General features: G+C 45.5%; 1 protein-coding gene across 2 annotated transcripts in view; it reads left to right on the top strand.

The window, feature by feature from the left end:
- The window catches only part of NPHP4 (nephrocystin 4), a 941,192-nt gene that overhangs the window by 438,799 nt on the left and 477,796 nt on the right, over positions 1-24,597 (top strand). For both annotated transcript variants that reach the window (XM_078642627.1, XM_078642628.1), the window contains exon 11: positions 19,131-19,266. In XM_078642627.1, the coding sequence (XP_078498753.1) occupies positions 19,131-19,266 (136 nt within the window). The remainder of the gene's footprint in view (positions 1-19,130; positions 19,267-24,597) is intronic.

Here is a 24,597-nt window from a genome sequence, read left to right on the forward strand (position 1 = left end):
TAGCCAAAAAGATTCACAAGGAGTAATGATTAAAATGCTCCATGATTGTCTGCAGCTTCTGAGCGATGTGCCTGTCTTGCAGGTAGACAGGAAGCACCGAAGGTTATCAGAAGGGCGTGGGTCATCCCCATAGATTAAGGGCTGTGACAAGGGGGAGGGACGAATTGGTAATAATGTTTACCCTTCTTATGCAAGCAGGTCATCTGTGCTTAAGGAAAGAAGCTTCTAATTAATAGAGGTTGGATGCAGTAGACAAGAAGGGAAAGAGATGTGAACCACAATACTGTATGATTTAAAATAAGGACAGGTCTCAGGCTTTCATCGTTCTGAATGAGATGAAATGAGGATCATTTATCCGCCAGTCATCCTTCTTAAGATAACTGTTGAACTATCACCATTTCATTTTTCTAAGTGAGATTAAACGTCTAGTAATGTTCAGCCTTTCATTCTTCTGGAGACAAAACGAGAACCTACTATCAAATGTTCTTTTTTGTGAGAGATAACTAGAGGGCCGATTTTCAGCATTCAGGTGCTTCTGGAGAGAAAAAAATAATGATGAATTTGTACGGCTTTCTTCCTTCTGAATAAAATGAAATGATGCCCATGTCTCCTCACATTTACTTTCCTGGACTTCTAAGGGTATCCGATTCGGAGCCTTTTTTCTTTTGGAAATAAAATGAGATAAAAGGTACAGATAAGACAATTTAAACAAAATATAATGATTACTCTCCCTCACTGCTCCTACAAAAGTCTCATAAGATCCACGCTGATAAATGTAACATACTCTGGTGTCATTATTTTTCCCAGATTTGTTTTTCTGTTTCTTATAAACCAAACCAAAACTGCCAAACATGATTAACACATAAACGGACATCTTGTCTTAATTGAAAGTCAGCGAGGTACCCATTTGCACCTTTAGAGTAAATATACAGATAAAAAATAGTACAGTCATAAACTGCACTTGTGTGATATCCTACACTTTTGGTAGTATCTAACACTTTTGTAGTGACTTAAAGCTTTGTAACAAGTACACATCTCCATTATTTTCTATAGGAGAGTGTTGCAGTACCATTGGTTGGCCTTGTGTGGGCTGGACTTACTACAAAAGTGTAAGTAACTACAAATATGCAGTTTATGACTACAGAAAAGTTGTAAACATACTAATAATAGTAAAATTACTCAATAGTGTAAACATAGTCACAAAGTGTAAGTTACCTTTGTGAATTAGGCCCAGGCCCTAAAATCCTAATGTTCTGCATCGGCAGATATTTACAGTCATAGATGCAATTTAGTACAGATGAAAACCTGCTAGTTACGTGTATAATCCAGACTTCTACGTTTAGGGGTAGGTGTGGGAAACAGATTTATCCTTTGGGTGATCTGGAAAATGAGGGAGTGTTCAGAAACGTGTTTTTTTTTTTTGGACCGTTCATAGGCAATTTACCTGACAATTTCTACTATGCAAACATAATGCATATAAAAGGCTTGAGTACTTGTGTTTCTAAAGTAATAAAGGGAAGCGCTAATCCCCATATTTCATGGGGATGTATTCGTTGTGGAGGCTGTTGAAGTTTGCAAGGGGTAGGGCGTTAAAGTCAGTGGTGGCTCCTCCTTTATGGCGGAGGAGCGTCGCCTCCCCACCATCCCAAAAGGCCATGAAAGGAAAAAACAGCACTTTTTAATTATTTTTTTCCTGACGATTTTCGGGCCGGGCATGGGGGGTGACGGCACTGAGGGGAGTTGTACTGCACTCCCTTCACTGCGCATGATGGTTTGGCCGGCCAAACCATCATGCGCAGTGACCCTCCCTCCAATCCCAGCTGTGTCGCTGGGGTTAGAGAGAGCAGGCACAGACTCAGTCTGTCCCGAAGTGCCAATCAAGGGCGCTCAGGCCAATCCTGAAGCTGCTCTCATATGAGAGCAGCTTCAGGATTGGCCGCAGGGCATTCTTGGAGCCTGTGCCTGAAGCAGAGGAGCGCGCCTCGGCCGGCTGAAGGTAAGTTTTATTTATTTTTTATTTTGCCCCCTTCCCTTTGTGACCCTTATGCCCACCCTCACCCTCACCTCCCTCCTGCCTCGCCACTCGTCCCAAACACAGGCCGCTACTGGTTAAAGTGAGAGAGCACAACTGTCCTAAAGAGAGTTTGGGAGGGGAGACTTCACAGCATGTGATGAAACCGTAATTGGAACTCTGGTCTATCAGTTTCGTAGATAATCACCTACTGACTATACATAATTTAATAATTTACTTTTCAATAAAGAGGCACACTTCTTCTCAGACAGCTATTATGCTACCTTGCAGAAGCACCCATGTGTTTTTTGAGGCACTGATGAGACTTCTAGAAGACTGCACCTCAAGGGTCCCCCTTATGAATGGCATGTTAAATAGGCTGGCTTTTCTCCTCTACTGGAGTTACTGATTTCCGAGGGTACCAGTGGTGTAATGAAACTTGAGGGACCCCACCCTGCAAAGTTCATAGATGGGGCACGCTTCGGGCTTCACTCAGGAGCTCTCAGACCAGGGTACTGTACTAGAGGGGGGCCCTGGAGCTCTGGGTGGGGGGGCTCGCACTGCAGGGGCCTTTGCTACACCCCAGTGGTGTACCTGTAACTCCAGGGTTAGGGAAAATCCAGGCCATTACGAGTTGGACCCGGAGAGTCCACTATGACATGAAGAATTACCTGAAACAGTTGGAAATTCTGGGTCTGATTCCCCTGGTAATTTCTCCTTTTAGGCTCGACTTTTACCCCGAGCCAAAGTATAAAGTTGGCAGACGGGCCATGCAACTTTGGAAGAATGCCAAGTATTAGACCTGACACCCTTGGCGTGGTTTCCCCCATCTTTTTGCCTCTGTCTACTGTATTTTTTGATGCTGTGCTGGATTTCGTTTTTGCTGGTTTAGATGCTTTGGACACTCTGCCACTGCTGATCAGTGCCAGAGTGTAAGTGCTCCCTATGAAAATTGTCATATTGATTGGGTATACCTGATTGGCATATTTGTTTCACCATGAAGTCCCTAGTAAAGTGCACTGTGTGTGCCAGGGCTGGTGATGACAGATGCTACTAGTGGGCCTGCAGCGCAGATTGCACCACCCACATGAGTAGCCCTAAAATGATGTCTCAGGGCTGCCAGCGCAGTGCCTGGGTGCAGTCAGTGGACTGCCATGTCCGCCTGGCCAGTGTCCCCACTGGCTGGGCCTAACCCTTCCCTGTCTGTGCACATCAGTCACCCCTATGGAAGGCTCAAGGTACCCCCCCTGGGCAGGGTGCAGTGTATGGGTAAGGTAGAGCATGTACTAGTGCAGGTCACATGCTCTGGTAGTGAGCAGCAGCCATTCTGTGAGCTCACTGCTGTAAGGTTATCTTGCTCCATAGAATAACATGGGGGAGGCTGGTCCCAATGGATACCAGCCTATCTTCTCATAGGAACAAGATGGGACATAAGTGATTGATATCCCTGAACTCAGAATTTAATAACACATCTTTTAGGAAGGGTTATTTTTAAATTCTGTGTTTGAGAATAGTACTTTTAGAAAGTGGCTGTTCTCTTGTCTAACCTTTCTGTGTGCCTGGGCCTGTTTGTGGATTGACTGTCTGGCCTGAGTGTGACAGGGGCTGCAGAGCCCCCAGGAGGTTGTCTGAGTCAGCCCGTGGATGAAAGGCAGCATCTGCTGCCAGGGAAGTGGGAGGAGATCGCACCTGATAGTGATAGGGCTGTGCCTGCCTGACCACAATGCTGGCTCCACCCCCCTGCTGGGCGACTGTCACCTCTGTCCCTGATACTGCGAGGAAGAAGGTAGACAGGAAACTCCCAGTGCCTCAGCAACACCCAGAACTTGTTTAGACCGGGCTCAGGGCCCACTTGCACAAAGACTTCAAAGGACTTCAAAGACTTTTAGGGGTATAAGAGAAGGACCCCTGACAACAGAAAATGCAGATTCTACAATCAAGAGGAACCTCTGCTGGAAGAAGGACTGCTGGAGAACTGAAGGAAGATTGCCTTGCTGTGTGCTCTAAGGGCTGACCTGTTCTGCTGTTCAACTGCAAACTGAGAAGAAGAAAGGGACTTTGCTGTGTGCTGTGACCCTGCCTGCTTGAAACTACAGAGACTTTGCTGTGTGCTGTGTCTCGTAAACTTAATCTCCAAGAGCCTGAGAAGAGCTGGCCTCCTGTTTGGAACCCAGGGTCAAAGGTTCCTAAGCTTTGCCAAAAACTGCTGAGGAGATCGTGTGGTGGCGTGCCCCAACGTGTATTTTCTACCTGCCAGCCGTGAGGATCGATCGCTGTGCTCATCGGCACAGATTTAGGGGTGAGGAGAGGCACGGGGTGTTTCCCTGCGTCCTGCATTCCCCCTGTTGATCTGCTGGTGAGGAAATCGGCTGACTGCGATCTGCGGGCCCGAAAATCTCTTGCCGCCAAATCACCATCGCGGCCCGGGGCCAGAAACACCCTCTGCAAATTGCCTCGGTGTTTAGGAGCTGCAGCGGCGAAGATCGGAGCCGAGCCCCCTCACTAACGCCGTGACGTGATTGGCCCGTGCACCGTAGCGTCATCGCCAAAGCTGTGCAGGGATTGGCCGCCCAGGATTCGTCATCATAGGCTTGTCCCGGGAGCTGCACTACCGTTGGCTGACTCCCGGGTACTGAAGGAGGCTCGACCGAAGGGCCGCGACCGGGTTGGTCCGCAGCCTTGGAGCCGCCGAGAGCCGTGACCGAAGCAACCCCGAGCGAGGAGCCGACAGCCGAGTCAGCCGTCCGACCCGTCCTCGCCGAGGGAGTCCAGGAGTGTCCCGCATCCCTGGCCGGTCGTCCCCCGAGGTGTGCTGCACCCCCGCCGCTCGTTGGATTGTCGAGAGCAGGCGGGAGAGCAGAGGGGAACGGCCGGGGCAAGGAGCGAGTGTGCTCTGGTAGGTGCGGGGCGCCTGAGGCCATCGGGCGCACGAGGCAGTGCCGATCGGCAGGAAAGGAGTCCCAAGGATATCTGGTGAGGCGCGCTTGCCGCGCTTGGGGGCTCATTGACTGAGAGGGCTGATTTTTGATAACTTAGCCCACTGGCATTGCTGGACTGTTCGTTTTTGAACCCATTTTGAGATAAGTCAGTATTACTAGTTTTTGATACTGATTTACCAGAGACTTGAGACTGATTTGATAAAAACGTCCTAATAAGCTGAGTAACCATCAAGATTAAGTGCAACATTTTTCTAGAGAAGTGAATATCGTGCAACTGTTTTATTTACCTTGCTGAAACTAGATAAAGACATATTTTTATAAATATACTTACCTGTGTGGTCTCAGTTTGTGGTGGATTGGGGATTACTGTTTTGTTAAGTGCATTTATTCTACACATTGCCTCAGAGATAAGCCTGTCTGCTCGTGCCAAGCTACCTAGAGGGTGAGCAGGGGTTGTCTACTTTGTGTACTTCTTCACCCTGACTAGAAGCAAGGGTCCCTACTTGGTCTAAGGTACTTACCTCTGCCAATTTTAGACCCCCAGATCTAACATTGTTGGACAGCGGTGCGGATTTGGAACTCATAATTGCACTTGACCTGCAGTGATTTCTTGTACATCGCTAGTCTAGTTTAGCAGCACAGGTTGCGTAAAAGATTTTTTCTTTTTGGTGAAACCTTTTTGTTGAAAAGGTTAGGAAGCATCATGTCTCAGAAAGCAGCAAGCGTGAGAGTAGAATTCGAATTTGAAATTCAGGAGTTGTTCAACTACAAAAAGGAGCAACTGAAGCAATTCTGCAAACAGCTTCGATGCCCAGTGAAGGGCAGCGCAAACAAGGAAGAGCTACAGAAAGCTCTGAGGGCCTGGTGGGAGGCCCAACATGGTGATCCAGAAGTTGTTACTGGAGTGGGAGGCACACAGGAGAATGCTTTTGTATCCAGTGATTTTCCAGTGAGGAGGCCAGCGTCTAGGGTTGGCAGCAACCACTCCAGTAGGATCATTTCTCCAGAGGAGCTGGAGGATAATCAGAGAGCTAGGGCCCATGAGATTGAGCTTTTTAAACTCAAAGCCCAAGCAGAAGAAAGGAGACTGCGCCTTGAAACTGAGAAGGAGGCGGATGAGAGAAGAAATGCTCTCGCTTTGGAGGAGAAGAAACTCCAGTTAGCTCATGAGTTGAGCATGAGGGAGCTGGACATTAAATCCAAACAGGTGAAGTCCAGTTCTAATGGTGGCAGCGCACAACCAGTACAGGCGGGTAAAGTATACATACCAAAAGATCTGGTACAGAATTATCAGAGGGGTGAGGATATTTATGCGTGGTTTAGATCGTATGAACTTGCCTTAAAGATGAATGAAGTGCCTGAGAAGAATTGGGGGGCAGGTTTGTGGAAGCATTTTGAGGCCTCTGGGAGGGATGTCTTGGCACCCTTAGAAGCAGCAGGTACTTTATCCTACCCCGCTATGATGGAGGCTTTGTGCCTCAGGTATGGGCTCACTCCAGAACAGTACCGCCAGAAGTTTAGGAACTTCAAGAAGCTTGATTCTAGTACTTGGGTGGAGTGTGTGAGTATGTACACGCGTGCACTGGAAGGTTGGATAAAGGGCAGCAAAGTTACTGATTATGTGGGGTTGTGTCACTTGATTAGTTGGGAGCACTTGAGTAGTTTATGTGTTCCAGAGCTGCGCCAGCATCTTTTAGACAGCAAGTTAACTGATCCCAATGAGCTTGCTAAAGAGGCGGACCACTGGACTAGCACCAGGGTCCACAAGGGGGTGGTAAGTACCCCAGCCAAAGGTGGACAGGGTCCCCAGCAGAAGAGTGGGGGGGACACTGGTAATCAAAAGGAGTCTTCTAAAGGGCCCCAAAATAGTTCCCAGGAGAAGGAGTCTCAACCCTCCAAGTCTAAGAAGTCCGGGCCCCATAAGGGCAAGCAGGACAACAGGTCCCCGCCTACTTGCTATGCATGTAGGGAGGTGGGGCACATTGCCCCCAAATGTCCAAAGAAAACCTCAGCACCCACTGGTGCTCCAACTCCGGCGTTAGCCAGTGTAGTTTTGGGAGGGGATTTGATTTCCAGTGGGGAGGAGGGGTTAGCAGTGATGACCCTTGTCTCTTTAGGAGACCAAGAGATGGCCCAGGAAACCTTGCTGCCCCAAAACACTAAGAAATATGGGCAGAAGGTGACCATCAATGGACAGGAAATAGAGGCTCTGAGAGACACAGGGGCCAGCGTGACATCTGTCAGGTGTCAGTGGGTGTCTGAAGAGCAAATCATTCCCAAGGTACTCCGGCCTGTGGTGGCGTCTGACAGTTCAGTGCGCCTCTGCAAGTTGGCAAATGTTTCATTTGAATGGGGAGGAGTCTCCGGTATTTTGGAAGTTGTTGTAAGTGATGCCTTGCCTGTAGATTGTCTATTAGGTAATGACCTGGAGAGCTCTCCGTGGAAAGAGGTGGAGCACAGAACTCATTTGGAAATGTTGGGTTTGCCTGCATGGATCTGTGTGACCACCCGTGCAATGGCAACCAGTGAGGGTGGATTAGCAGAACTGGAGCCTGGAACAATGGCCCAGGGACCTGCCAAGAGAGGAAGGGGTAGAGAGCGCGGGAAACCAGCCCCCACCGTTCCCACGGTCCAGGAGGAAGCAGAACCTGAGGGGGATGCCCTGGAACCTACAGGGGAGCAGGTGGCCGAACTGGGGGAATTGCCTGAGCTGTCCCAGTGGCAGCAAGATGGTGGTCCCTCCAGGGAGGAATTCTGCCAGGCTCAGAAGGAGTGCCCTTCTCTCATTGGTGTGCGGCAGCAGGCTGCAGACCAGGCAGCAGACCTGGGGTCCAAGGAACATTTGATTTACTGGGAGGATGACTTACTTTATAGTGAGCCTACGTTCGCTGAGCCCGGTGCAGCCCGTGTGCTGGTGGTAACCGAGCGCTTCAGGAACTTCCTACTGGGTCTGGCTCATGACGTGCCTCTCGCAGGACATCTGGGGCAAGACAAGACCTATCACAGGCTTGTCACCCATTTCTACTGGCCCCAGATGAAGAAGCACATCTCTGCCTTTTGTAAGTCTTGCCAAACTTGTCAGGCCAGTGGCAAGAGCGGAGGGAAGTGCGTGGTACCCCTCCAACCCTTTCCTGTGGTGAGCACCCCTTTTGAGCGGGTGGGCATTGACATCGTGGGGCCCCTGGACCCCAAGACAGGCTTAGGCAACAGCTTTATCCTGGTCTTGGTGGACCATGCCACCCGGTAGCAATCCCGCTCAGGACAATCACAGCCCCCGTGGTAGGCCGTGCCTTGATGGGAATATTTTCCCGTGTGGGGTACCCCAGAGAGGTGGTCTCCGACAGGGGGACAAACTTCATCTCTAGGTACATGAAGTCCCTGTGGGAGGAGTGTGGGGTGACATACAAATTCACCACTCCTTACCACCCTCAAGGAAATGGGTTGGTTGAAAGATTCAACCGCACTTTGAAGGGCATGATTATGGGCCTGGAAGAGCCCATGAGGCGGAAATGGGACGTCTTGTTACCATGCCTGTTATTTGCCTACAGGGAGGTGCCTCAGAAATCCTTAGGGTTCAGTCCCTTTGAGTTGCTGTATGGCCACCCTGTCAGAGGACCTCTCACTCTGGTGAAGGAGGGGTGGGAGAAATCCCGCGGGAAAACCCCTCAGGATGTGTTCAGCTATGTGCTGGCCATTCGCAACCAGACCAAGCGCTTCAGGAAGCTCGCTCAAGAGAACCTGGAGGCTAGCCAGGAGGAAATGAAGAGATGGTATGACCAGAACACTTCTCTGGTTGAGTTCCACCCTGGTCAGAAAGTGTGGGTGATGGCGCCGGTGGAGCCTTGTGCGCTCCGTGACAAGTGGACCGGGCCATATGAGGTGGTAGAGCGCAAGAGTGAGGTTACCTACTTGGTTAACCTGAGAACTCCTAGGTAGCCCCTGAGAGTGTTGCACGTGAACCGCCTCAAACCCCACTTTGAGAGGTCTGAAGTGACTATGCTCATGGCTACAGATGCTGGAGGGGAGGAGGATAGTGATCCTCTCCCTGACCTCCTGGCAATCAAGGAGCAAGATGGGTCAGTGGATGGTATGGTCCTCTCGCCCACCCTGACCCCAGAGCAGCAAAAGGACTGTCGCCAAGTCTTGGGTCAGTTCGCCCCCCTGTTCTCCCTGACCCCAGGTGTCACCAAATGGTGCGTCCACGATGTGGACACTGGAGATAGTCTGCCTGTGAAACAGAAGTTTTACAGGGTGGCTGACAAGGTCAGAGCTAGCATCAAGGAAGAAGTTTCCAAGATGTTGGCACTAGAGGTAATTGAGCCCTCCAGCAGCCCCTGGGCTAGCCCAGTGGTCTTAGTGCCTAAGAAAGCTGCTATCCCCGGTGGCCCCCCAGAACTCCGGTTCTGCGTGGACTACCGTGGGCTCAATGCGGTCACCAAGACTGACGCGCACCCCATCCCCAGAGCTGATGAGCTGGTGGATCGGTTGGGAGCTGCCCAGTACCTGAGCACCTTTGATTTGACTTCAGGGTACTGGCAGATTGCCTTAACTGAGGGGGCCAAGGAGAGGTCAGCATTTTCAACGCCAGAGGGGCACTTCCAGTTCCGTGTCATGCCCTTTGGGTTGAAAAATGCCCCTGCCACATTCCAGAGACTGGTCAACCAGGTATTAGCCGGGCTGGAGGATTTCAGCGCAGCATACCTGGATGACATTGCTGTGTTCAGCTCCACTTGGGAGGAACACCTGCAACACCTCTGCGCAGTGTTGAAGGCTCTGCAGAAGGCAGGCCTCACTATCAAGGCCAGTAAATGCCAGATAGGGCAGGGATCAGTGGTGTACTTGGGACACCAGGTGGGGAGCGGCCAGGTGGCGCCCCTACAGGCGAAGATTGATACCATTCTGGCTTAGGAGCCCCCCAAGACTCAGACTGAGGTGAGAGCCTTTCTAGGTCTCACCGGGTATTACAGACGGTTTGTCAAAGGTTATGGCACCATTGTGGCCCCTTTGACAGAGCTGACATCTAGAAATCAGCCCAGGAAAGTGAATTGGACTGAGGCCTGTCAAACTGCTTTTGACACCCTCAAAGCTGCCATGTGCACAGCACCGGTGCTTAAGGCACCTGACTTTTTCAGTGAGTTCATTGTGCAAGCTGACGCTTCAGAGCATGGCGTGGGAGCAGTACTCTCACAAATCAATGATGAGGGCGGAGACCAACCAGTGGTTTCATTAGCAGGAGGCTACTCCCCAGGGAACAGAGATGGAGTGCCATTGAAAGAGAAGCTTTCGCTGTGGTCTGGGTTCTGAAGAAGCTGAGGCCCTACCTGTTTAGGACTCACTTCCGTGTTCAGACCGACCACAGGCCCCTCAGATGGTTAATGCAGATGAAGGGTGAGAATCCAAAACTGTTGAGGTGGTCCATTTCCCTACAGGGGATGGACTTTACGGTGGAGCACCGCCCTGGTACAGAACACGCCAATGCTGATGGTCTGTCCAGATTCTTCCGCCTTAGTGATGAGGACTCCCAAGAGGTTGGGTAGTTCTCCTCACTTTCAGCTGGAGGGGACACGTGTTAGACCTGACACCCTTGGCGTGGTTTTCCCCCATCTTTTTGCCTCTGTCTACTGTATTTTTTGATGCTGTGCTGGATTTCGTTTTTGCTGGTTTAGATGCTTTGGACACTCTGCCACTGCTGATCAGTGCCAGAGTGTAAGTGCTCCCTATAAAAATTGTTATATTGATTGGGTATACCTGATTGGCATATTTGTTTCACCATGAAGTCCCTAGTAAAGTGCACTGTGTGTGCCAGGGCTGGTGATGACAGATGCTACTAAAGGGCCTGCAGCGCAGATTGCGCCACCCACATGAGTAGCCCTAAAATGATGTCTCAGGCCTGCCAGCGCATTGCCTGGGTGCAGTCAGTGGACTGCCATGTCCGCCTGGCCAGTGTCCCCACTGGCTGGGCCTAACCCTTCCCTGTCTGTGCACATCAATCACCCTTATGGAAAGCTCAAGGTACCCCCCTGGGCAGGGTGCAGTGTATGGGTAAGGTAGAGCATGTACTAGTGCAGGGCACATGCTCTGGTAGTGAGCAGCAGCCATTTTGTGTGCTCACTGCTGTAAGGTTATCTTGCTCCATAGAATAACATGGGGGAGGCTGGTCCCAATGGATACCAGCCTATCTTCTCATAGGAACAAGATGGGACATAAGTGATTGATATCCCTGAACTCAGAATTTAATAACACATCTTTTAGGAAGGGTTGTTTTTAAATTCTGTGTTTGAGAATAGTACTTTTAGAAAGTGGCTGTTCTCTTGTCTAACCTTTCTGTGTGCCTGGGCCTGTTTGTGGATTGACTGTCTGGCCTGAGTGTGTGCAGAGCCCCCAGGAGGTTGTCTGAGTCAGCCTGTGGATGAAAGGCAGCATCTGCTGCCAGGGAAGTGGGAGGAGATCGCACCTGATAGTAATAGGGCTGTGCCTGCCTGACCACAATGCTGGCTCCACCCCCCTGCTGGGCGACTGTCACCTCTGTCCCTGATACTGCGAGGAAGAAGGAAGACCGGAAACCCCCAGTGCCTCAGCAACACCCAGAACTGGTTTAGACCGGGCTCAGGGCCCACTTGCACAAAGACTTCAAAGGACTTCAAAGACTTTTAGGGGTATAAGAGAAGGACCCCTGACAACAGAAAATGCAGATTCTACAATCAAGAGGAACCTCTGCTGGAAGAAGGACTGCTAGAGAACTGAAGGAAGATTGCCTTGCTGTGTGCTCTAAGGGCTGACCTGTTCTGCTGTTCAACTGCAAGCTGAGAAGAAGAAAGGGACTTTGCTGTGTGCTGTGACCCTGCCTGCTTGAAACTACAGAGACTTTGCTGTGTGCTGTGTCTCCTAAACTGAATCTCCAAGGGCCTGAGAAGAGCTGGCCTCCTGTTTGGAACCCAGGGTCAAAGGTTCCTAAGCTTTGCCAAAAACTGCTGAGGAGATCGTGTGGTGGCCTGCCCCAACGTGTGTTTTCTACCTGCCAGCCGTGAGGATCGATCGCTGTGCTCATCGGCACAGATTCAGGGGTGAGGAGAGGCCCGGGGTGTTTCCCTGCGTCCTGCATTCCCCCTGTTGATCTTTCCGCCAAATCACCATCGCGGCCCGGGGCCAGAAACACCCTCTGCAAATTGCCTCGGTGTTTAGGAGCTGCAGCGGCGAAGATCGGAGCCGCCGCGCTCCCATTGGCTGAAGGAGCCGAGCCCGCTCACTAACGCCGCGACGGGATTGGCCCGTTCGCCGTAGCGTCATCGCCGAAGCTGTGCAGGGATTGGCCGCCCAGGATTCGTCATCATAGGCTTGTCCCGGGAGCCGCACTGCTGTTGGCTGACTCCCGGGTACTGAAGGAGGCTCGACCGAAGGGCCGTGACCGGGTTGGTCCGCAGCCTTGGAGCCGCCGAGAGCCGTGACCGAAGCAACCCCCAGTGAGGAGCCGAGTCAGCCGTCCGACCCGTCCTCGCCGAGGGAGTCCAGGAGTGTCCCGCATCCCTGGCCGGTCGTCCCCTGAGGTGTGCTGAATCCCCGCCGCTCGTTGGATTGTCGAGAGCAGGCGGGAGAGCAGAGGGGACCGGCCGGGGCAAGGAGCGAGTGTGCTCTGGTAGGCGCAGGGTGCCTGAGGCCATCGGGCGCACGAGACAGTGCCGATCGGCAGGAAAGGAGTCCCAAGGATATCTGGTGAGGCGCGCTTGCCGCGCTTGGGGGCTCATTGACTGAGAGGGCTGATTTTTGATAACTTAGCCCACTGGCATTGCTTGACTGTTTGTTTCTGAACCCATTTTGAGATAAGTCAGTATTACTAGTTTTTGATACTGATTTACCAGAGACTTGAGACTGATTTGATAAAAACGTCCTAAAAAGCTGAGTAACCATCAAGATTAAGTGCAACATTTTTCTAGAGAAGTGAATATCGTGCAACTGTTTTATTTACCTTGCTGAAACTAGATAAAGATATATTTTTATAAATATACTTACCTGTGTGGTCTCAGTTTGTGGTGGATTGGGGATTACTGTTGTGTTAAGTGCATTTATTCTACACATTGCCTCAGAGATAAGCCTGTCTGCTCGTGCCAAGCTACCTAGAGTGTGAGCAGGGGTTGTCTACTTTGTGTACTTCTTCACCCTGACTAGAAGCAAGGGTCCCTACTTGGTCTAAGGTACTTACCTCTGCCAATTAGAGACCCCCAGATCTAACACCAAGCATCTGGTAGACATCTAGAATTCAGCACACTTACAGCAATTTCCTCATGGCTGTGATCAGGGGCTGCTTAGATTTGCGCACTCCACCCTATGTTGTAACTTTGAGATCCCTTGTTGAAATTGCTTTAGCCAGCCAAGAGTTGGCTGTTGACTCAATTTCAAAGCCGCTTTGGGCCGTTCAAGTGGCTGGTGAATAGCACGTTCTCTTTGTACGCCTTAAAGGTCTAAAGAGTTCTTCATAGGTACTGCTCTGTATAGATTGTTCAAAGATTTGTTGGAAGTGCTTATAATAGGATAAATAAATAAATGGCATTCTGTTTCAGTACCCCACCTGCATGGCTGTCTGGCCTGTGGAAGGTGCTGCAAAGGCAGGTCAGGATGGCCGAGTGGTCTAAGGTGCTGCGTTCATGTTGCAGTCTCCTCTTGAGGTGTAGGTTCAAAACCCACTTCTGCCAATCCTGTGTTTACTCTACTTTTTTCCTCGAGAGAGAGAAATCTGATCATTTCCCTCATAGGGGCTTATATGATTGTCTTCTTGAAAGAGTGCAGTGAGTTTTTTCTTGCTCTAGCCACTCATGGCCTAAGCTGTGTGCGTTTTTTGGTTCACAATAACTTTCTCACCCTTTAGATAAAAAGCAGCAGGTGGTCAGGATGGCGAGTTGTCTAAGGCGCTGCGTTGAGTCCGCTTTCTCTCCTGGAGGCGTGGGTTCGAATCCCACCTCTGACAAAACTCTAAGTCCATTTTCTCTCTGAGTTCCATTAGAATCTCAGCTAAAAATTGGCAAGGTATATATCTGAATAAGTACCACATTTCAGTTTCAACTGCTTATGCATTTGCCCAATTCTATCTTCAAGCTCGTATAATAGTCTTCTAGCACTCTTAGTGTTTTATGTGTTTTGGGGGGCACTTAAAAATCCCTTTTATTAAAGAAATGGGTTGCATTCAGTCTTGTGATATTTTTGGTTTCCAATAAGTAGATTTTTAATTTTATGTCACATCATTTTCAAATGCTTCATTCAAGAGATGTTTCCACTATGGAATGCAGAGCAAGGGGCAAGAGCACAAGTGATAGAGCGAGTGAGTGAGAAGGGGTGTTGAGGAGGTAGAGAATGAAACAAAGACAGAGTGAGTGAACGGCAGGTAGGCATAGAAGAGGAGACTAGAAGTGAAGGCGACTTGCTTTTCCCTGTTCTTGACCTCCCTCCCATCCCTAAACAACCACAAACATACCTTATATGCAACGTTGGTATGCAGAACTTCACGCCTCAGCAAGTGAGGGTGAGTCCCAGGCCAGGGGCTAGAGAGCAAAGGACTACCTTAGCTCAGACGTTCCCTGCTAGGGACAATTGATCTGGTACAAGTCCTACTCTTTTGTATCCAGCAAGGATCTAGAAATCCTGCATGAATCTGCAAGGCACATTGACAGAATAAATTTGCATACACTGCCCCACCTTCTGCCTTCCTACTCCCTGTGCAGTAGTTGTTTGTTTAGAGAGAGAGGTCGCAGCCAAGGCAATTTTTTGAGTCAGATACAGGACCCTAAATAGCTGGTGAGAGGTAGGTGGGGTTCTAAAAACATGAAAACAGTATACCTGTAAATTTAAGTGCTTTCGTATGTGATCTTCTGTGTTTATTGCCCTGGACATAAAGTTGCACCTTGTGTTTGAAGGTTTAAATTATTTCAGGCTTGCATGGACGCAGAAATTTCTGAGTGACTTTTATAAATTTCTCAAAACTCTGCACTGTCAGTATAGCCGAGTGGTCCAGCCGTCCAGGGTGCTGTGTTTAGGCCACATTCTGCTCTGGAGACGTGGGTTTGAATCCCCCTTCTGACATGACTTTCGAAGATATATTCTCCTTTATCAGGTTAACATCTGAAGTTGAAATTGCATCTGTTGGTCTTCACCTGGAACCTTATACCGTCCTCGTCTAGTCAAGAAAGATGGGGTTTCTCATATATTTTGGTTGCATAAAGTCTTGCATGGAGATCATCAGCCCAGCGAATGTTATTTTCAACTAGCTTGAGATGGTGTGTTGTGTCTGTGCAGGTGCATCAGCACATTTGAAGGCCCCTGAAGAAAGGAGTGAGCACAATTGAGGGGTGAATACAGCCGTCAGACAGTGTGTCTTTTTTGGGGGTTCAAGAAACTCTAAAGACACTAACTTGGAATGTGGGGGAAGAAAATAAAGAGGTCAGAGACCTGATGCTCTATTTGGCGAGCTGCCACAGGATTAAAAGAAAAAGAGTTCTACACTGTCAAAAATATTGTTGTGAAGAAAAAGAAAAGTTTTCTGCAAAATTATAAAATATGCAGCTTTTGCTTGCATGTATTGCCCACCTTTCAGACAGTCGTCAAGTGTAAGGGCAGAAGAAAAGTATGCATGAATATCAGATTTGACTATGTGCCCCTGTAGGGCCTTTAGGGATCTTAAAACATTTAGAAATCTCGGCCAGTGGTAAAAGAATGTCTGTGCTTCATTGATTTCCAACTTTCTTCAGAGGTTGTTAATTGCCCACACAGTATGTACAAAGCAGACCACGGCAGCCCAAAACATGACACCCAACACTCTAAGGGCCTCTGAATAAGTAACTCCACATTTCTTTGTGCCATATCGTTCAGAGACATCTCAGGAGAGCTCTTTAAAATCTTCAATCTGAGCTGATTGCCTCAAAGCAGTGTCCCACGGAGGCAGTCCAGTGCTTATAAAGTAATAAGTTACTTGATCCCATTGCTGGAAAAAAGGGCTTTGTGATAGCTCCTTTTGGAAGTCTTAATCTTTTAAAAAGAAAAAAAAGAATTACTCCGGAGGATGTAGTGAAGAAAAGTCTTCAAGAATGAAGTTATTAATACATGCAAATTGTCACAGGTGTCAGACTCATTGCACCTTCCTTTTTAGTCTTTCAAAGACTACAACGACATGAAGGCTTCATTGAATTTAATAGCGTCTCATTTTCTGAGGCTTTTTTAAAGATGGTATTAGAGGATCTCATCAAACAGAAGAGGAGGTCAGGTCAAATCATTCATAATGGAGCAGCCTGAGTTAATCACGTCTAAATTATCCTTTTGCCTGTCCTGGCTTCCGAAGACCATTGACCAAGTAAACTGCCATTTTACACTTGTTATGATGTCCAATAAATGGCACACGCATTCGAAAATTATCCAAATCAGTTTGATTTGCAGTAATCTGGGCAGCTAGTTAAATAACACTGCACAGAAACCGGGAAGGGAAATAGAATCTGCCCCTGTCAACAAAAAGCGTTTCTGATCTCACGGTTATTAACATTCTTGGCAAGACTGTTTTGCATTTTCTCAGTTACAAAATCAGCAAATAATTTGTGATACCAAATAGTGCAATGTGTTAATGTTTTTTCCCTTTACACTTTACATTTGTTTGTTTTAAATCCGAACCCACAAGTACACTTAAAGTAAAACCTTTGAGAAGTTACTGAGAGTAGTATCTAACCCGAATATTTTTTCCCCCCAGGGCATTTGTGTCTATGTAGATATACAGATATAATATGACTGTATTGTGGCGAAGGATGCATTGCACATTCATTAAGGAATTTAAAAGCTGGAATTGACACATGTTTATTATACATGTGAAGTTGAGCAAATATCGCTCTAGGACAGTGGTTCCCAAACTATTTTGACCAGTGGCTCCCTTGCCCCATTGACCATTGCCTGTGGTTCCCCATGTTACTTTTTTGGAGGGTGGGGTGGATGTAAGCCCGGCCTCCGGAGTAGCCCGGCCTCAGTAGTTCTTGCATTTTTCTCCCTGAAAATAATTGGGATGAAGTTGATGAAGCTAATATGATCATGTATGCAGGGTGTTTCGTATTACTAAGGCGGCACCTCCAACAAAATATTCCTAGTTGCACTTCCTTGCCCATGCCTTTTTTAGAGTACCCTCTCAAACTTTTTATCCCACTTACTGTGCCAGATATCACCCCTATGCATGTAGGCCCCTTTGCCAAAGTGTTTCTGTGCTTGAAGAATATTTGCATGCACGTCCATTTCTACCCATGTCATATGTGCCAACACACCTATCTCAGCAGGGCGACTCACAATTTTTAAAATCACATATAGCTTTCTTTTTGCTGTCTCCTCCCTAAGACCGCCTCAAAATCAATGTAAGTAAAATAAATTCCTCTGATTCTTTTTTTAAACGTCTCTCCTTCTTGCTTCCAAATGTTGGCATTATGCCATATATGGTGTTTTACTTCCCTGTGCTCAAGGAAGAGAGCAGGCCTGTCTGGAAATGTGTGTGTACTAAAAGAAATGTGTACTGGAAGTACCTAGGATTCATTATAAATGTCAATACTTAATAATACTTAGTGTGTTTAATAGACAGGACAGCTGTACTTTCCTGATAACTTGCATTGGTGTAAAATTCACTTGGAAAAAACGAAACTATCAACGAGTCTAACAAAATAAATCAGGCAACTTCGCTTACTTTGGGAGCGATGGAACATGGTGATCCATTGAAATACGGAGGCCATCTCCCTCGACATGCCATCAATTAAGCACTACGTTTTCAGCTTTAGGCATGCCACTTACAAATCATCGGCATTTAAGTCTAATTAGTTTAACAGAAGCCAACAGACCCTTCAACATTAAATGCATTAAAGTGCTGGGTGCACACCTCCCTTGGCTAGGTTTGACGGCTCCCCAGGGAACCACGGTGCACAGTTTGGGAACCACTGCTCTAGGATATCCCAGTTTAAAGTGTGCTCTTGAAGTTATTGTGGCCAACTTTAAGCACTTTTTCACAGAATATATTGTTACATAAAAATTTCCAAAATTGTGCAAAACATTTCACCTGTTTTGATCTGCGTACTGAACTTCTTCGCTCTAGAGCACTCTACAAATACTGTGACATTTGGTCCTGGCATTTTAGCAACAGAACACTTCATGGCATTTTAGCAGCAAAACACTTCATGGTATTTTAGCAGCAAAACACTTCAAACATGCTCGCAATTTGCTCCTAATTTGTGCTTGTGTAGAGTACCCAGTCATTTTCAAAATTATACATCAGACATGACCTATAATGTGGTCCGAAATGAAAACAAACCAATATTCTGAAAAATATTCAGGCTTGCAGCTGATGGCAGGTCTTTCCTGTCTCTGGGCTGGATGCCACTCCTTTGCCTCAGATTGTGACAGGTTGAAAAGAGCAAACTCTGGAGCCTTAGCAAAGCGCATTCGCGATCTTACCCTGCAGGCCACGCCCCCAACTCTGCTAGATGATTATAATTTGTATTCTTAAGAGCTCAACTTCATTTTGGTCACAACTTCATAGCGTCAATACAATTTAAGCAATCAGTTACTTGTAGGCAGCAAACTTTGCTGCCATGCACACTATACCGTCAACAAGTCCTTGAAATGATGATCGCCATCTTGAAACTGTGGCAAATTAATAAAAGCACTTCTGAATACAGACGTTTCATAGTATTTCCCAGTATTGGGTACTAGGACGGTAGTTACGTAATTCAGTAACAATGTATATTATGCCATGGACGATCTTTAAATTACATACATTTTAGCGATTACTGCACCACATAGCTTGTGTTCATGGTGACCTCGCAGTTGGCTTTGGTTGTCTCATTGCCAATTTCAATGTACCCACACAGCACTGGGTATGTAATCTGAGTTTGCTGATACAATTTATTCATGGTATACAAAGTAGAATATAATTAAATACACAAAGTAATAATCGAAAGCCTAAAAAAAGAGAAAGGTGACTAGTTAGCCCTTCAGTAGTCCTTAAAAACATGTGTTCTCAGTATTCGGAAAACCATATTGAAATTGTCATAGGTTCTGACGTGCTTTTTGACAGAATGTTCCTTGTGCCATGCACTGCTATCATTATGAGGTTTATTGTAGAACGTCTGATGGCATAAAAGCACACCATTGCTTCTCAACATTTGCCTTTTTCGCAATTACAGGTGAAGCAGGTTGAGTCTGGCAGCCTTCATTTTAGTTTCTCCTTTCGATCAGAGGGCCACCTTGGGACAGCAGATTCTATAGAAAGCATAAACGAGGATGTCCAGAAGGCAAGGAAAATTCAAAAAGTATCTTATGGTAAGTTAATTTCACACCACTTCCAGTCTTTCTGTGAACCCCAAGCCAATGATACATTTTAGGTCTGTAGAGCACATAATAATAGTATGGGACAGCATGTGCCAGTCGCGCTTCTTTACAGACGGTACATGTGTGCCACGTGAGAGCGATGCATGATGGAGACCATTGTGACAACCACCCTTGACTCATGCGTTCAGACTTGCGTAAACTCCCTTTGTTGGGCTCTGATTACTCTACATGACTACACTTTACCTCTGCTACAGAACCTGTACATAAAAGGGCTTCCCTTTTACAGCAGACACTTCGTGATATCCAGGAGGGGACCAGAACGCAACAGTTTCAGACAAAAAATAGTGAGCATGAGACTGAAACTGGGAAAACTTGGCAGGCAGTGTGGGCTTCTGGGGCATCATCATTATTCACCAGTTGTGGGGGAGGGGTCAAGAACACTGTTGTTGTGTTACTCTATTTTCCCTGCACATATGTATAGTCCTCTGTTAAGAACAGTAGCAGCATCTACCTGGAGTAGTGGTAGGGCGAGGTGGGGGTGGTGATAAAAAAAAAAAAGAAAAGGGGGGAAAAAAGAAAGAGAAAAACACTTAACCTTTCAGGCAGCCAGCTCTCCCCTTCTTTCACGTCCAAGACACGACGCAAGTAGGAACAGGAAGCATCGAGGTTCCCTCCCCTAAGACAATTACAATGCTGTAGAGCAGGGTTGTGATTGGTCTGAGCACCGTGGTTCGGGAAAATGGGAGCCTGGACATGTTCCTCACCAGGCTGTGTAACACAGCCTGGTGAGGAACATGCAAAGTGCCCATGGCTGTTTGGCCGGCGCAAAACGCCCGGCCTAATAGTCATGCACACTTTAGAGTGAGCTCTTCACTCCGCCCCCTGCCCTGTGGCCAGCACAGCCCGCTCCGCCCACACCTTGAAAGCGCAAGACAATAGTGAAAAATAAAGCAATAATAATATTATAATTTTCTTTTTTCTTGTGGGGTGATGCTACTACGCCTTTGCAGAGGAGCCGCCGCTGGTTAAGAATGCACTGTTTTGCCTGTTCTCCAGTTGATACTGCTGAATAATTTTAATTATTGACGATTGGACATCAACATTATGAACCATAAAATTATGATATATTTTATTGGCTTGTCCCTGGCTTCCTTTCACACTCTTCTGCTGTATTTTAGAGAATTTACTCCGTCAGTATAAACCTGATTATTTTTAAGGTGATCGTGCCCTCTTCTGTTTCGCTCTCCCTTTCACACCCAAATCAAATCATATCAAATCAAGCTTTATTCGGATCATTCAAAATGTTCATAAAAGCATACTATAAAAGCATACTATAAAATACAATAAATCATTTATAATCAAGATCTAAATTTTATCCAAACACAATACTAAAAACACAATTTTAACATGATTTAAAAAAAGTATACAGGTTCATAATACTGATGTGCTTACATTAATTCATAATTCAGTTTTTCTAAGTAAGCTAAATCATTCCTTTGTTTCATTGCCAACGGTATATTCACACCCATATTCTAGACCAAAACCTTTCTCCCGAAGTGAGTTATGTCTAATTTACTAAAAAGCCTTCCATTTCGGCTTCTCAAACGTGACACACGGTTACAGACATCAGTATAGAGGTTCATCCAACAACCAAATCCAAGATCTGTGTTTTGAGGATCACTCTCTTTCTCATAGTCTTTTAAGGAGTTTCGTACTAATTAATCGCTGGTTCTATGATATACTTGCAATTCATTTCTCGATTTAATTGTCCTAAACATGATATGGAAAGCTGTTTTTGTTTAAATGTCATTAGTTGCCCCAATAATGCCATCAGCAGCCTGACTCCAATATGGCATGACCGCCTGATGGGTTCTCTACTGAACTTTAAATTGGAAACAGGTAACAGTAGCAAAACGGTTGTTGATATTTGTGTTTGGCACAACCAAAACGAGATTTTTTTTTTAATTATACTCTACAATCTGGACAAATTAGTACTAAACTCCCCAAAAGCCTTGAGACAGAGGATTTTTCTTCAAAATACATGTCGGTTGCTTTTGTCAGATGAAACTTTGAATAAAGGATTCTGTATGAAACAAAACACATGCAGTGCTGTAATTCTGTAACCAAGAATTAAAGCCAACAGACAGTATGAAATACTAATTCATTTTTATGATATGATTAATGTTCTGATAGACCTCCTATTGAGAGAATATAATTACTAACATCCCAGTGGGGACTGGTATTGGAGGGACAGTCGCAGTCATTATATATTCCTGTACCCCAATCTTTGTTGTGATGTCCATATAGCTCTGTTATTCGATCAGTTGTGATACAGGTGACCTTCCGGTATCTTAGAGTATTTATATCTTCATAATCAGTATTCACAAACCTGATACTAAAGTTTGGAGCCTTATAACTGATGACTTTTGTTGTGAGAGTGTGGTTTTCTGTCATGTCCACTCTAATGTGTCATAATCCAGTTTCAGATCTAAAGCATATCTCGACAGTGCTGTGGGGAATGTTCTTCTATTCAGCAGGCCCTCAGGCCCATAGCTGTTATTCAAATATTCTATGATTCTGAATACCTTTTTTGTTGTGATTAGTTATATTAACCTATTATCAAACATGCCTGGTTGTTGTCCAGATTCCTCCTTCAATGTAAATATTTTATTGGTTTATTAATTAAAATCGTTACAATCGATAAGAACCATACATAAACGATAAAAAACGAAAGTATGACTTCAAAATCACTAAAAATAGGGAAAAGACTAGACCAATTCCTGTTTTAAGCGGCTACAACATAACATTTCATAAGGTTAACATTTACAAAATCATTATATACTCAAATAAACAACTTAACACAGTTAACTTAGCAACAATAAGAAGCATGGGCAATAAGCAATATTTGTGGTAACAGTTCTTAGCAGATAAAAATATATATTACATAATCCCGCAAAACTAGATGTTATCAATAAGCTTTGCAATCGAGATAAATGTCAAATAGTAAAGTGCAATTGTGCTGACGTTATGATCCTAATATTCCGACTATAATTCAAGCATATTTATTCTCTTGATGTAATTATAACCACATTAATGGTGTATGCACCTATTTTATAAAACCGCATCATTACAAGATAATAATTTTTTCTCAGCTAATAAAATAAACTTAACAAAACGAAAAATCATTTGTGGCGATACACCAGAAAGGCATGTGATGATAGCATTTCTACAAGATCTCACCCCCAATTCATTAAAAACAGATCTCAATAGGAGTTTCCGCTCATCTAATAATTGGGGACACAAAGTTACAATATGAACTAGTGTTTCATCACCTAATCCACACAGCCTACATTTTTTAGAAGGCCATTTTTTTCCCATTTTGGAAATCCATCCTTGGTTGGGGATCGCCCAAACCGGATTAACATAAATCTATTCTTAAGAACCGGTTTTAAATAAGACAACAAATATGGTTGAGGTTCCAGTTTTCTAAAAGAGTTAGCATCTGACCATGAATGGTTCTTTTTCCTAAGTTCATCATTGTCAGTTATAGCCGACAGTAAATTAACTGACTGATTTATTGATCTTTTAAATTTGTGTTTACTTCTAACTTCATCTTCTAAGTTTGGGCATTCAAAATTAAGTAAGCACTCATTTAAAAATGATCTCCAGCTACTTGCATGCTCACTACTCAGAATCTCATGCCAACACTGACACGAGAGAGAACCTTTTTCTGAGCATGATAATGATAGTAAAGTTTTTTAATAAGTAGACTGCCGGGCCAAAGTTTGTCTTTTTAGTCCAAATTCTAATCTTACATTGGCACGGCCTATATATCTGGGAATCCTATAGACTGATTTGTAAACTTTTATCTGAATGTCATCTAAGATTTTTGCATCTTTGCCACGGATGATCATCGAGCCGTATTCCAAGGATGGAATCAATTTAGCTTTCATGACCTTCAGCAAGTGCTCGTAATTTGGGCATGATAACTTATCCCTTAACTTTCTAAATGCAAATGATAATGATGTTGCCTTTGCCTCAAGGTTGCTGAAATGCTGCCCAAATGACATATTATCATCAAATGTAATTCCCAGATATTTGTACGATTTTACTGATTCAATAAGTAACCCATTATTGTTCCATACTTTTGAACCTACTTTTTTTCCTCCTATAGTCATAATTTTTGTCTTTTTAGTATTTATTTTTAAGCCCATTCAGAGTAATATATTGATTAAAAGAATCAACTATTCTTTTTAAAACAATGGCCGTATGACTCAGTAAAATTGTATCGTCAGCATACTGCAAATATTTAATCTCTTTACCTTGTATGGTTGGAGAATGGGCATTGACATCATTAAAATGAGATGGTAGATCAGACATAAAGAGATTAAAAAGACAGGGAGCCAAGACAAAGCCTTACTTCAAACCCGGATTAGTTTCTAGCCGGCTTGTAGTGCTTCTACCATCGCCGACTTTGATCTGGACCCATGTATCGGTGTATAAAAGTTTAATCATGTCTAATAAACTATTTGGAATGCCCCAATTAAGAAGCTTAGCTCATAATAAGTTTTGTGGTACAGAGTCAAAGTGGCTTTTAAATCAATAAAACATACATTCAGTTTCTGTTTCCTATATTTAGCCCTGTCGGCCAATAAAGTCATTAAAATCAAGTTTGTGTTGGTCGATTCTCCTCTTCTAAAACCAGTTTGAAAAATTGGGATTAGATCATTCCTTGATGCCCATGCTTCTAAGTCTTCAAGAAGACAACTCGCAAATATTTTTGCCTCTACAATCAATCGATAATTGGCAGGATTATCATGCAGATCACTTTTATATATTGGCTGTATAATGCTTCCTTGCCATGACTCAGGAACAGTTCCGGTTTTGAGAACATCATTAAATAAATTTGTTAGAACCTCGGGCCAGTGATTAAGATTTGCCTTAAACACAGAATTAGGAAAACCGTTTGGACCCGGCACACCATTAGATCTGATCTTACTTATTGCCTTTTTAACTCGATCTGTCGTCCAAAAGTCATTATCTTGTAGAGTATTTGAATCATAGGCATCAGAGCTTGAAACATCAGCCTTTAGTTTTCTTTGCTTGTTGTGATGATCTGAACAAGATTTTTTATGTTCTTTACTTTCCAATGTGTTTATTTTTTAATTCTTCAATGGTTCTCCATGCCGGACTGCGAGGTAGTGTTCCCAGTAGTCCCTGTGAGTGCCATGCAGGAACAGGTCACAAGCTGCACGTGTTGCCACTAAGTCGAGAATTATTTTTACATCATCTTTTAGAATCATTTCTCACATCTCCTGCATC

Source organism: Lissotriton helveticus, chromosome 5_1, assembly GCF_964261635.1.
Source record: "Lissotriton helveticus chromosome 5_1, aLisHel1.1, whole genome shotgun sequence".
Lineage (NCBI taxonomy): Eukaryota > Metazoa > Chordata > Amphibia > Caudata > Salamandridae > Lissotriton > Lissotriton helveticus.